At 34.8% G+C, this 13,636-nt stretch overlaps 3 protein-coding genes across 5 annotated transcripts; all 3 read right to left on the reverse strand.

Annotated features, from left to right (window-relative positions):
- Positions 1-292: 292 nt before the first annotated feature.
- On the reverse strand, positions 293-3,020 carry scpp9 (secretory calcium-binding phosphoprotein 9). 3 transcript variants are annotated; one of them, XM_058787679.1, is made up of 10 exons: positions 2,780-3,020; positions 2,597-2,652; positions 2,470-2,484; positions 2,270-2,395; positions 1,405-1,524; positions 1,228-1,296; positions 1,065-1,127; positions 732-782; positions 600-643; positions 293-463 (listed from the first exon to the last, which is right to left on the reverse strand). In XM_058787679.1, the coding sequence occupies exons 1-10, from the start codon at positions 2,826-2,828 to the stop codon at positions 418-420; spliced, it is 639 nt and encodes a 212-aa protein (XP_058643662.1). In that variant the 5' UTR covers positions 2,829-3,020; the 3' UTR covers positions 293-417. The 3 variants fall into 3 exon arrangements, with proteins under 3 accessions (XP_058643662.1, XP_058643652.1, XP_058643671.1); XM_058787669.1 differs by having other exon boundaries at positions 2,270-2,398; XM_058787688.1 differs by having other exon boundaries at positions 326-463; positions 564-643; positions 2,270-2,398.
- Positions 3,021-3,622: 602 nt separating this feature from the next.
- On the reverse strand, positions 3,623-8,784 carry si:dkey-22i16.9 (uncharacterized). The gene is made up of 6 exons (XM_058779452.1): positions 8,423-8,784; positions 7,774-7,873; positions 7,272-7,589; positions 6,846-7,166; positions 6,484-6,765; positions 3,623-5,453 (listed from the first exon to the last, which is right to left on the reverse strand). The coding sequence occupies exons 2-6, from the start codon at positions 7,844-7,846 to the stop codon at positions 5,143-5,145; spliced, it is 1,305 nt and encodes a 434-aa protein (XP_058635435.1). The 5' UTR covers positions 7,847-7,873; positions 8,423-8,784; the 3' UTR covers positions 3,623-5,142.
- A 256-nt stretch (positions 8,785-9,040) lies between these two features.
- Positions 9,041-11,329, reverse strand: LOC131543751 (uncharacterized). The gene is made up of 4 exons (XM_058781497.1): positions 11,254-11,329; positions 9,776-10,231; positions 9,643-9,672; positions 9,041-9,468 (listed from the first exon to the last, which is right to left on the reverse strand). Exons 1-4 carry the CDS (start codon positions 11,327-11,329, stop codon positions 9,302-9,304), a joined length of 729 nt encoding a protein of 242 aa, XP_058637480.1. The 3' UTR covers positions 9,041-9,301.
- Positions 11,330-13,636: the final 2,307 nt, after the last annotated feature.

The raw sequence follows: 13,636 nt of genomic DNA on the forward strand, positions 1-13,636 counted from the left end.
CAGTGTGAAAATATGACAACACAAATATATGACTATGCGTACAGTAATAATGAAGATAATGACGATTATCATAATAGTATTAATTGCATGATTATATTATTAATTTCATAAATTTACATTGTTAAATAATTACATAAATGTTTTTTTTTTTGTTTGTTTGTTTTTTAACTTCAAGAACACTGTTGCCAGTAGATGGCAATATAACACAATGAACAAAGAAACAGGTGTGGTCATAATATTATCATATGCTTAAGGGTGAAATCAAAGGAGAAAATATTCACAGTTGCAACAAACTAGTGACTTTTATTCAGTATTCAGTATAAACATTTGTTACAAATAGTGAGAATTTGTCAGTATAAAACAAAACATTAGACAGTTTACTCTATTTTACTTAGCTGTGATTCTGTATATTCTACATTAAAATGACATGTATTGCATAGAAGAGAAGATCTCTTGAAAGTATCTGTGAAAAGAAACAAACTCAATCAGCTTCTCAGCAAGAGTATTAATTATTGTACATTAAAATCAGTGTATAACTGTGTCAACATATGTATAAAACACACCTAAGCTATTTCAACACATGCATCACTCAGATTTACCCAACAGGGTTTCCAGACACAGCAGGGTTGACTTGAGCTGGCATCTGTAATATGCAAATGATAAATTATATTATAATGCAGGCTACCACTCAATAGATTTTAGAAAGATACAAAATTATTTTTTCTACAAACCTGGGTGATAGAGACAGGTGGTCTTGCAGTGGTCCTTCTGAGGAAGGAGCGCTGAGAAGAAATTATTTAGCACTGTTAGAAAGGTGGATGGCAGGAATTCTGCCTTTTGAATATTGCATAAACACTGAATTTTGCTAAATAATGAAGTTACAGTACATGTTTTACTAAGAACATATATATCAATTATAGTTAGGTATTACTAGTTTTAGGCAATACACTACAAGTAAATAGGATAAAGTTAAAGGTATTTACAGAGAAGATTTTGGATCATTGGCCAAAAATTGGCCTTAAAAAAAACAATGGTTTTGCCTGTAATTGCTTTATAAAATGTACCTTAAATCTAGTCAGTGAGCCTGGCGGCACAGCTTGATTATTTCCAGCGGGGCCTTGTCCAGCCTAAAAGCATTAGGAATAAGCTTCATGAACGTATTCATAGCCCATACATATAATTTATAGCATTAGAATAGTATTAACAACTAGAAGGGTTGTTTTGTACCGCAACTTGTTGCTGCAGGGGGATTATTGCTGGTTGATTGTGGGGTCCACCAATGTAATACAGCAGTCCCTGTTGATCAGAGCAGTCCAAACAAAACAACATCCCAAATTACATTAATTCAGACAGAAATAAATGTGTATTGTTACACAAACATTGTGAATGAAAGTGAACAAATACCCCATTAAGTGAAGCAAAAGGGTAAGCCAACTGAGGTCCGATGTTGGAGGGACTGAAGGGAACTGAGGCCACAGGTGGCTGCCGAAGCACATATGGAGGAAGAGCAGCAGCAGGCAGAATCTGTCAGACACAAAAGAGTTAGTATTTGTCTGTGTAGGACATTATTTTTAGTGGGATATACAAAGTGCTTAAATGAATAGTTCACCCAAAAATGAAAATTTACTCATCCTCAGGCATTCCAAGATTTACTATAGATGAATTTGTCACTTTATCATAACAGATTTGGAGAAATGTATCATTACATCATTTACTCACCAATGGATCCTCTGCAGTGAATGGGTGCCGTCAGAATGAGAGTCCAAACAGCTAATAAAAACATCACAATAATCCACGACTCCAATCCATCAATTAATGTTTTGTGAAGTGAAAAGCTGTGTGTTTGTAATAAACAAATCCAGCATTAAGATGTTCTCAGCTTCAAAACGTAGCTGAGTGAGTGAGACCACAAGAGGGAATGGATATTTTCTCTGGAGGCATTATTATGGATCTATTTTAGCCAGAAGTGACGGTTTAAAAACGCCTTAACAGATATGTTTCTTATAAACACAGCTTTTCACTTTACAAGGCATTAATTGATGTTCTGGAGTCGTGTGGATTATTGTGATGTTTTCGTCAGCTGTTTGGACTCTCATTTTGACGGCACCCATTCACTATTGAGGATCCATTGGTGAGCAAGTGATGTAATGCTACATTTCTCCAAATCAGGTCTTATAAAGAAACAAACTCATCTTTGATGGTCTGAGTTAACTTTCAGCAAATTTTCATTTTTGGGTGAACTGTTAATTGGTAAATCTTCAGTTCCTACCTGTGCTAATGGAGGCTGTCCAACAACAGCAGGACCACCCGAAAGCACAGGTGGATTCAGACCACCCACCAATAGAGGGTTAACTCCATTTATACCAGTAACCAGACCACCATTGATAAGTCCCAGCTTCTAAAAACAAGTACAGCTTAAAGTGCCAATGTTAACAAACTTAACAATTCTGATGATATGAATGGTCTTACCTTAGCTGAGGTGATCTAGAAGAGAAGGAAGGATCAAAGTGATCAAAGCATGTGTGGATGAACTGATAAATCATGAGTGACCAAAAGAATATAAAGTAACATGATTAGATGAAATCAGTGTACTCACATCAGCAATTACGGTCAGAACCATAAAGATTATAACAAAGTTCTTCATCTTGCAACCTGAAAAACAGCATATTTTAAATTTCTTTAAAAAGTCTGAATTTTATACTAATACATACAATCATGCTGCATAAATATAAACCGATTTTTACTCCTATGTCTCAGTAGCAAACATGCTGGCACCCACCTGTTTCTCGCTCCAGTCGTGATTTGCTCTGACATGTACAGTGCAACATAGATCTCCAAAGCTTTTTTATTGAGCTGAATGATCTAGTTCAGCCAATCGGAGTTCAACACTAATCCAGCTGTGTTTACCAGCAGGGTATTTGAAAGCATTTATGTTATGTTATGTTTTTGTTATGCAGATATTTTCAAGTTTACCACAAGGATATCTTTTGGCAGAATTTGTGGTCATTTGAGTTAAGGATTTTGGAGCTCTCAGAGTGACTAAACATACACAGATGTACACACAACATACGTCACATGACATCATTGTGTACTCCGTAGCCTGCGCAGACATACAAAAACAGAGATGTGGTCTGAGCTATAGTTTTGCTCATTACCTATAGGGAAACATGGTTTGATCCTGGTGTGAATGTCTTAGGTCTTAGATCATTTGCATGGTCATGTAGTCAACAAATGTCAGCTCCATAGGCCATGATGCCATAAAAGCAGAAAAACTGTTGAAATATTGAATAAATGTTGAAAATATTTCTAAATATGGACAGAGAAAAAAAAAATATCTGGGGATTTTAGCTTTCGAAGATTTTAAAGGCTAAAATGTATAAGCAATGCTGTAAATCCATAGGTTAAATTACAATTATGCAAAACAGGTCGTAAACATTTATGACATGTTAATATCAGATTTTATTGACTTTAATGAATCTAAAACGGTTTGATTTCCTGAATAATTTGTGGTCATGACTTATGCTGGATTTGACATATTTTCACACTTTTGGTAATATTAACATCATTCTAAAATGTGGGAAATAAAATGAATGATGATGAATCATATAACTTTTGACTGGAATTGTTTATTTTTTCCTGAATAAACAAGTACACATTTCACATAATTTCTTCATGTTTGTTGTTACTGGATTCACAAAAGATCATTGCAATGGATGGATGGATGGCTTCTTAAAACAGTTAAGACATTTTGTTTAGCAGATATGTATATATATATATATATATATACTGTACCTTTTAATCTCTGAATGCTTTGAATTTGTTTGGTATATTTGTCACTATGGCACATTCACATAATAGGAATTTTGATACAAAAGTTAATAAAACAAGACATTTAAAGATACAGTTCAAACAAATAATTGTAATAATAGTTGTAAATAATAGCAGCAAGAAAAAGTGCAGAATAATGCTTAAAAAGGAGCAGCACAGTACCAGCAACAGGCATTTTGTGGGTAACAAAAAGCCACCATAAAAACTGGTGTGAAAAACTTTCCTCATTTTATGATTGTACATTCAAACAGCACTTTCAGGGGGGAAAATGCACAATACAGAAACAGCCGTATCAGTAGTACAGATGTATTTTCACTAAAATAATCATTCCTGAGCTAAACAATATGTAATTCCTTTTCTTATTAGAAATACAGAATTCATTACAAAGAGTTGTTATATGTTCAAAGCCTGATTGCTTAGCACCAGAGTATGTTTTTGATGTAATTAGCCTGCATCAAATTTGGAGGTCACTTCAATGAAATTATCAGCTGTCTTATAGTCCCTCAGTCTTGCCTGAAAGGTAAAGGTAACTGTGCATTTTCTGTAGCAGCTCCAAGGCTTTGGAATGAGCTATCCGTGTCTAAATATCTGTAATATCCCTTACATTAAGTGCATTTCACAGTTCCCTAAACACTCACTTGTTTTGTTCATTTTCACTATCCCTCTGTAAATTATGTCTGTGTACCTTTGTATTGTACAGCACTTTGGTCCACATTGTGGTTTAAAATAAATAAATAACTTCACTGGCACAAGTGTACAGCTACTCCAAGAGCACCCTTAAACATTAGCATAGTATATAGTACAGCAGAAGAAGAAAACTAAAGCAGTTCATTAGCTCCCTTGTTTCAGTCAGAATGAAATCATTGAATCCAAACATTGTGCTTACATGAACATTAAATAAATTGATAAATTGGGTTGATGTGCGAGTTTATATGTCCCAAGATTCAAATCAGATTTAATCTTTTGACATGCTCACACTGCATTAATATACAGAGTTCCCCAATGTTTTGCATACTAACCATTCTCCTTTTCTTCGTTTTAAACAGCAGACTTAATATTTCTTTTTTGGGTAGTTAGGAGATGACAAGCACATATAAGCATTATGCTTATATTAATTAAGTAGTAAAAATGGCCATTCCCGTGCCCAAAACTAAATGTGTACTGACGAGAATTCTGAGCAAGTAACCCAATTGAAATTTCAATTGGTTTGGGCATTTTTATTCTGATTGAGGTGTTTACATGGAGCATTTTCATTCAGACTGGACTTTTAAACTAATTAAAAAACAATGCTCCATATAATTTCTTTCATTCTTATTAATGAGGTAACATAGATTGTTCCTCATCAATGTTGTCCTGCTTCTCAGTGGTCAATATCACAGGCATGGTCTCCTCTACAGGTAGGTCTGGATAATCTTCAAGATCCCCTGAGATATGTGGGTTGGTTTCTTGTTGTGGCAATCCAATATATGCAGACTCTCTCTGTGGTGACCCTATAACCACAGCAGACTCTCTGGTGTTATAAGAGCGATTTCTATAATATTTACACCAAACGAACAGGCCGATGAAAAGGACTAAGCCAGGCAATGCTAACAGAGCCAGGCCACACCTGTGGTTCCAGGCCACACCTGTGGATGACACAGAGAGGAGCACAGTTCTCAAAGCAAAAGTTTAAGCAAACTGAAAAACTTCAATAAAAAAAAAAAAAAAACAGTATGCAATAATAATATTCAGTGTAAATATTATTCTTATTAAAATCATAAATGGGTGGTGCTATATTGGGACTCTGAATACTTTGAAAGGGTATGTGTCTGGCTGTACATATCGCCGCCCTGGAATTATAAGGTTCTATCTGCAATCTGAGCAGTTTTGAGTTATTGAGCTTCAAAGACTTTGTATTCCATGTAGCAAAAATGATATGTGAAACAAGTAACTTTCATACAAGAAAATGACAGAGACACTAAATGTATTCTAAAAGTACAATATCAAAATCCTCTCAAATTTTTAAATGGGGATTTTGGGAACAGGTCAAATGCAGATAGAAACGTCTAATTCTAAAAAGTCATTTTCTGCTTGCAATTATAAGGTTCTTGCAAAACATTAATTTAAACAACAGTTTTCTATAAATACAAACAGTTTGCTTATAATTTGTATTAAAACATAAAATTTGTGTTGTAACAATGTAATTCAATTTAATGCTTCCTATGACATTTGTTTCATATTTTAGGACGAGTTAAGCATAAAAGGCTGTGCTAAATATTTTGTCCAGTGCAGATGTCAATTTTAGGTAGGAATATGGTGGGTAATTAAACACACTATTGCAGGAACTGTAAGTAGCCTTCCTACTGTAATACATCTGACCAGGACTTTATTCCACAGAAAGCAGGACAGGTAAAATTGCTTTCTCTCTAGAGATCAGTATGTCTGAGATAACCTGCTAACTTTTATTGTTGTAACGACCAACGCTATATCTAACACGGATGGATCTCTATCTGCTGCAATAGCGTAAAACTCTCCTGATATTTTAATAACAATTACAAAAGAATAAAATAAAGCATATTGTGTTACTTTTTAAAATTGGAAGGGTTCAATTTAAGCAGATGATTTTTACTATCGCTAATGTCACGAGCAGTCCATGACATTTGATTTAAAACTTACCCTTGACAGTGACAGTGTTGATGCTAATGACTTCACCCATGTTGTCTTTCACAGTAAATGTCCCTCCATCAGAGGATGTTAATCCTCTCAGCACGAGGGAGTAATTCATGACAGATACTCTGTTATTATAGTCGAGGGAACATGTAGTGTTGTTTCCTGTCACACTGCAAACCTGGATCTCCTTTGCATCAGAACCAGTGAAAGTTACCGTCACAGAGTCAGAGCCGAACAGGTCCAGGGTGAGATTATCACCAAACTCTTTTACACAGAGCTTTTGATGAGCTGAAGAAAGAATTGCACCTTTTAGTTAAACAAATCTTTCTTTTATGGAGAAAAAAAGAAATTATATAAAAAATAACAACCTGTAACATTGAGTGTGACAGCACCAGGATAACCATGTTCCTCATCTGTATTGTGATAGCACCGGTACAATCCCTTATCTGATGTGATGACCCCGAGCATGTTAAGGGAAAGATCTCCATCCTTATAATGATGTAGTGAAACTGATGCCCTGCATTTAAAACCGGAGCCATATGTCGTAATTCCTTTTTGAATTTGTAACACTGTTTGGTCATCTTTCTTCCATAGGATGTTCACAGCGTCATCAGAGATCTGTTTCTCTGTGCGTGCGTAGCAGGGTAGCGTGACGTTACCTCGGACTGAGACATTCACAGTAGTGGGTACTAAACATTGAAAAGACAGAAAACAAAGAATAAGATCACATCTAACTCTGATAAGCTAACTACAGTTTTGATCTAATACTATGCTTAACTGAAGTAAGAACGTACCAAAAACTTCCAAGTGGAATTTACAAAGTAAGTTTAAACCACACATGGCTTCGTACCAGCCTTCATCATTGTACAGAACAGGAGATATTATTAGAGACAGTTTTCCAGACTTTATCTTTTCATGGGAGAGGTGTACTCTGTTCTTAAAACTGAATTCTTCTGTGCATTTCCCTTGGACACATCGTAGGACATCCACCTTTTCATTTTTAGTTCTTAATGCCCATAAAATATCCCCATCACATGTCTTGTAGCAAGGGATAATTGCAGTATCCCTCACTTTCACTGCAACAGGGACTGACATTCCACCCAGACAGGGAGCTAGCAGGGAAGAGAGGATAAAAAAAGGAATTTTTAAGTAATATGTATATGAGGAGCGAAGCTGAACAGAGCTCAATGAGCAGCAAAATGTGGTTGTGAGGACAGATCACACTGCTTATTGGAAGTTATCAAGAACTGTAGTCACAATATATTAATTCACCAAGAAAAGAAATTGACATCTTACCAAGGAGGAATAGAATACAATAACCGTGGACCCCTGATAGATTCCAGGTTGGCGCATGGCCAAATGGTATCATAGCTGGTTCAGACCAGTCCAGACCAGTCTAAAAAAAAAAAAATTTATAAAAATAAAACAAATCGAGCGAAGCACCTCCAGTCAATCATTCATCTGTTACACAGTTCATTTCAACATTCAACAAAACAAATATGAAAATTTTAATTAACTTCATAATTAATAAATAAATAATGTATTTTATAAACGTTTTAAAATGTGTTTTTAAATTGTTAAAAAGTGAATTTCATTATGTAATAAATTATTTGTTATAATACATCCAACTTCTATTCTTCTTTTATTATGTTTTATTTCATGAGTTTTTGTTCTTTATTGAATTATTATTATTTATTTATTTTTATTATTATTGTATTCTCCAGTACGTAAACACAAAGTTGTTGCTTTGGCACTGCTTTGACTGCACTTAAAACTTTAAAGCACAAGTTTAAAACTGGTTTTAATACACAAACAGTAAAATATATTGAAAAATATTAAATCAAATATTTCATTATCTAATATCTGATTTACATCAGATATGTTTAGATGACAATGTTGAAAATGTTCAAATGAAAACCCACTATAAATAAGAGACTTTACACACCTTTTCTGGTCTTGCTTTGAGTTTTACAGGCTACAGGAATTTTCCGAAAGCACTTATTCTTTGGAATTCTGTTGACAACCTGTTAACGCGCGACGTTTAAGTCGAAAATGAATAACAATGTGTTAAACTGTAGTCCATCGACTTATCAACTCCAAAGAGCAGCATCCATCGAAGGTAATAATTACTTATAGGCCTATTAATCGATCAGACGTTGGCATTTAACTCCGAGAGAGTTCGGACGTCGAAGCAGCTCACGAAGCAGCTCACAGTGGTCGAAGCAGCTCACAGTGGTCGAAGCAGCTCGCGAAGCAGCTCACAGCGGTCGAAGCAGCTCACAGTTACACCGCCATCTTTATTCTGAGCATAGATTCTGAGTGAGGGGTGAACGGCCGCTAGGGGGCCTTGGGTAGCAGGATTTTTTTTATTATTGAGATGTACAGGAACCTTAGCATAGGTTGATAACCACCGATCTTAATGAACATGGGCCTTACACACATTAATTAAATTGCTTTTATAAGAAAGACACAAAGACCAAATATCTTGCATGTTTGTTATTTTTTAGCTTTATTAAAGATTTAGGCCTCCCTGGCCTTCAGGTGTTATGTGTATGCCATACAATACTACATTACTTTTTTTAAAGAAACAAAAGCTGCAAAGCAAACTAATTTGTAGCTACTCCCCACAAAATGATCTTCACTTCACCTTCTTTATTAAGTAAATGAATGCAAAAATATATATATATATATATATATATATATATAATAATAATGATAATAATAAATAATAATAAAAAGTTCTCAAATCCTCATCATGGCCATCTTTCCTACCACAATATGACAGGGCAATGTTATACTTTTATGGTGAATCGCAATATTTCTGTTATATTTCAGTGATGTTTTTTGTCCTGATCTTAATGTGCACCACAGAAACTGCTAGTAACATTACCAGTAGACCAAAACACAAAACTGCTGCAAAAACTTGGTAATGTACAGAGGGACCATTAAAACCTCCTGATAAATCTGTTTTTTTCTCTCCTCCTGACAAATCTGTTGAAATAACGTAAAGAAGTAATAAATAAGAATTAAATTTGAGGGCCAGGAAAAAAATTTTAAATGCTTTAATGCTAGATTTATTTCATACAAGCAACAGAGATATATCAGTAGAAGCAGGCCTTCAAATGAGGGTTTGCAAATCCTTAGAAAAAAGCTTTTTACTCTCACCTTGTACATGATCAGATGGGTTTTGTTTACCTTGTTGATTTGCAAAAAAAATAAAAAATAAATAAAAGATAAGCAAAATAATCACTATAGTAACTTTCCCATATTTCACAAGAAATGAAATGCTCACACTTACTGTATAGTTGCACTCCTTTGTCAAAATTCAAGTGATTTTGATATGATGTTGCACAATAGTATGTGGCGAGATCGCTGGTGGAGACGTGGAGAATTCTCAGTCCAGTCGTCTGCTTCTCGATAAAGCCCTCAAAATGAGTTTCATTATAATTCCAGACAACAGACAGTTCTCCAGTGTGTTTCAGTCTTGTGGCCATCAGAGCCATCGGCTGCCCCTCACTCATCCTCAGCCAGTGGATCTCAGAGTAGAAAGACAGGTTGCACATCAGTGCCACTGTGTCTCCAAGTTTAACTTCTTTCAACTCCACTGCTTCCAAATGCTTCAGGGGTGAAACAAGGAGAGCTGACAGAAAACAAAACAAAGTGATTTTATGCAGCTTGTTGTTTATAATTGCACAATATATATATATATATATATATATATATATTATACATACTGAAGTAATTATTTGGTGCCCTGATTGCACTTATTTTAGCTTTTAAAGTTTGTTTTAGAATGACTTTACCTGTTAGAGCGATTAGGGTTTGCTCATACACATATACGAGCTTTAGGTGTGAAGGCCACAAACTACATGCATCTTTGTTTTGAAAATTGGTACAGTATCTTTATAAAGACTTTGGACAACATTGGAAAACATTTTTAAATAGTATTAAATAACATTTCCCCTTCACATTGGCCAGAGAGAAAGATTTAAGATCAAGACTTTCGCTTTAACATTTCAGCATTCAGTGGAGACTCAGAGATAGCATCTCAAAACCACATTGGAAAAAAAAAAAAAGTCACTAAACTTGTGATTAGCAGGACAGGTTTTGTAAAAAGTTCCCTTTTCCCATTGATTCTTAGTTTTTTTATTTTTTTATTTATTTTTTACTATATTTGTTTTGTGGCCATGTCATAAACCACAAGAAAGATACAGAAAATGATATGTCATCCTGTTTGTAAAGTGTGGTTATGGTTAACATCGAATTGTTTTAAGTCCAAATTAAAACAAGACTTCATTAATCATTCTAACAGCTGAAATTCAGAGTGGCTTGGAACAAAGCTAGTTACTTTTCCCACAATCTATATTAGCACATTTACCAAATTACGTGTATCTTTAGTTTAAAACCATATGGCTTCAAACTATGGTATTTGTTATGAACAATTAAAAGAAACCTAAACATTTCAGAAAATATATGCAATGATCATAACCACAACACTGGCAAGATTTTCATGCGGTTGAAAAGGTGCCATGATACTTGCCAGTTTGAAACTGTTTATTTGAGTTTGTGGGGTTTTCCAGTACATTTACCATCTTCCATTCACTGTTTTCCTAAACGTGAGCAAGTAGTACAAACAATGTCTTCAATTAATGATTAAAAACAGCAAACAAGAAAATAAAAAATAAAAAAAACATTGGAAAAAACACAAGAAAACATAAATATGTACAGCTGAGCTGGGGTGCGTTTCCCGAACAACGACGTAACTCGCTGATTAACCACAACAGTACGATGCATTGTTCTGGAAACGAACCAGCAAGTCGCGACAGTTCCCCGAACACGGTCGCATCGCCATCGTTTGAACCACATTTTAATAGTAGCCTATTTCTCAACTTTTTGTTGTATGAGCTTAAAACAAGAAGTTGAGAAAACTCAAAAATCTGCTGAAGCTGGTTGCCTTAAACTTTTAAGTTTGCCCAACTTTTTTTAAATATGGTTTTCTCCCTACTGGCAATTTAAAAGATTGATGCTATTTTGAAATGCTGAATATGCGTTTCGTATTTTATTCCCACACTGCCCACATAAATGCTGTTCAGGGATTGTTATTAGGCTATCCCTCGGTTTCACAGACAAGGCTTAAGCCTAGTCCCAGACTAAAGTGTAAATCTGAGCTGAAAGAAATTTACATTGACTGATCTTAAATATATCAGTGCTTTTGTTTTGTCTCGAGATGCACACCAGTAATGTTTTTTTCTAAGGCATGTTAATAAAAATTACTTAAATTTCCTAATTGAACAATGGCCTAATCCTGGTTTAGTCTAAGCCCTGTCTGTGAAACCGGCCTATGTGAAATAAGTCTACACCAAGCACTGTAACATGACTGATATGCAGAAGTTGCACTATATAGCTAATTATTCTAATATGTCTATCTCTCTGACAGGGTTAAATGTCTTTGTCTCTTTTATCCCGGTTAGGATTAGTAGTTGAGCCATAAAGTGAACTGTATACTTTTAATTTCAAAATATTAAACAAATAAAAAAGTTTTTTTTTTTTTCAAAATTATTGCATGCCAGTTGCTTTTATGGAACTATGAAACAATAAATAAATGAGAGTAACAGTGGGAAAAAATAAAGAACAATAATTTCTAGACCACATTTTTCATAAAGGTACAAACAATATTGTTTTATTTCCAAAACGAAACAAACGAATAAAAAATAAACATACATGAAACATTTAATCATTTAATTAACAATTAAAATGCTAGACTTGCCTATAGATTTGTATAGATTTATAAATATCCTGTATTTCTTAAAAGTATACATATACAGTCATGGCCAAAAATATCGGCACCCTTGGTAAATATGATCAAAGAAGACTGTGAAAATTAATCTGCATTGTTAATCCTTTTGATTTTTATTTTAAAAATTCACAAAAATCTAACCTTTCATTGGATAATAAGAAATTATAATGGGGGGAAATATCATTATGAAATAAATATTTTTCTCTAATACATATTAGCCACAATTAACGGCACCCTTTTATTCAATACTTTTTGAAACCTCCATTTGCTAGTTTAACAGCTCTAAATGTTCTCCTATAATGCCTGATGAGGTTAGAAAACACCTGACAAGAGATCAGAGACCATTCCTTCATCCAGAATCACTCCAGACCCTTTAGATTCACAGCTCCATGTTGGTGCTTCTTCTCTTCAGTTCACCACTCATTTTCTACAGGGTTCAGGTCAGAGGACTGGAATGGCCAGCAGAAGCTTGGTTTTGTGCTCAGTGACCCATTTTTGTGTTGTTTTTGAGGTTTGTGTTTGGATTATTGTACAGTTGGAAGATCCAAACATGGCCCATTATAAGATTTTTAACAGAGTCAGTCACTTATTGATTTTTATCTGTTGGTATTTGATAGAATCCATGATGCCATGTGTTTAAACAAGATGTCCAGGACCTCCAGCAGAAATATAGGCCCACAACATCAAAAATACAGCAGTATATTTAATTGTACACATGGGGTACTTTTTATCCCTGTGTTCACCAAACTCATCTTGAGTGTTTGCTGCTAAAAAGCACATTTGTTTAGTTTCATCTGACCATAGAAGCCAGTCCCATTTGAAGTTCTAGTCGTGTCTAATAACTGAATATGCCGGAGTTTGTTTTTGGATGAGCGAGAATTTTTCTTGAAACCCTCCCAAACAACATGTGGTGATGTAGGTGCTGTTTGACAATTTGTTTTTAAGGTTTTCTGACCCCGAGACTCAACTATTTTCTGCAATTCTCCAGCTGTAGTCCTTGGAGAGTCTTTAGCCACTCAAACTCTCCTTCTCACCGCGCATTAGGACGATATAGACACACGTCCTCTTCCAGGCAGTTTCGTAACATTTTATGTAGATGGGAAATTCTTAATTATTGCCCTGATGGTGGAAATGGGAATTTTCACTGCTCTAGCTCTTTTCTTTAAGCCACTTCACTAATTTGTGAAGCTCAATTATCTTTTGCTGCACATCAGAAATATACAGTATTCTTTGGTTTTTCTCATTGTGATGGATGATTAAGGAATTTGGGCTTTGTTTTCCCTCCTATTTATATTTCTGTGAAACAGGAAGCCATGGCTGGATAATTTCTTGTTCATAATCACCCTGGAGTGCTCAAAATTG

Source organism: Onychostoma macrolepis, chromosome 01, assembly GCF_012432095.1.
Source record: "Onychostoma macrolepis isolate SWU-2019 chromosome 01, ASM1243209v1, whole genome shotgun sequence".
NCBI classification, from domain to species: Eukaryota; Metazoa; Chordata; class Actinopteri; order Cypriniformes; family Cyprinidae; genus Onychostoma; species Onychostoma macrolepis.

What these genes read in the sequence shown, in the direction of transcription:
- scpp9 (XM_058787669.1), bottom strand. Translation starts at nt 2,828, where the DNA reads ATGTTGCACTGTACATGTCAGAGCAAATCACGACTGGAGCGAGAAACA. An exon ending in GACAGCCTCCATTAGCACAG is followed by an intron (nt 1,525 to 2,269) that starts GTAGGAACTGAA and finishes TGTGTCTGACAG; the next exon opens with ATTCTGCCTGCTGCTGCTCT. An exon ending in CTTTTGCTTCACTTAATGGG is followed by an intron (nt 1,297 to 1,404) that starts GTATTTGTTCAC and finishes TCTGATCAACAG; the next exon opens with GGACTGCTGTATTACATTGG.
- si:dkey-22i16.9 (XM_058779452.1), bottom strand. Translation starts at nt 7,846, where the DNA reads ATGATACCATTTGGCCATGCGCCAACCTGGAATCTATCAGGGGTCCAC. An exon ending in TGTCACACTCAATGTTACAG is followed by an intron (nt 6,766 to 6,845) that starts GTTGTTATTTTT and finishes TTCTTTCTTCAG; the next exon opens with CTCATCAAAAGCTCTGTGTA. An exon ending in CAACACTGTCACTGTCAAGG is followed by an intron (nt 5,454 to 6,483) that starts GTAAGTTTTAAA and finishes TGTCATCCACAG; the next exon opens with GTGTGGCCTGGAACCACAGG.
- LOC131543751 (XM_058781497.1), bottom strand. Translation starts at nt 11,329, where the DNA reads ATGGCGATGCGACCGTGTTCGGGGAACTGTCGCGACTTGCTGGTTCGT. An exon ending in CAAAGGAGTGCAACTATACA is followed by an intron (nt 9,673 to 9,775) that starts GTAAGTGTGAGC and finishes CAAATCAACAAG; the next exon opens with GTAAACAAAACCCATCTGAT. An exon ending in CCCATCTGATCATGTACAAG is followed by an intron (nt 9,469 to 9,642) that starts GTGAGAGTAAAA and finishes TTATTTCAACAG; the next exon opens with ATTTGTCAGGAGGAGAGAAA.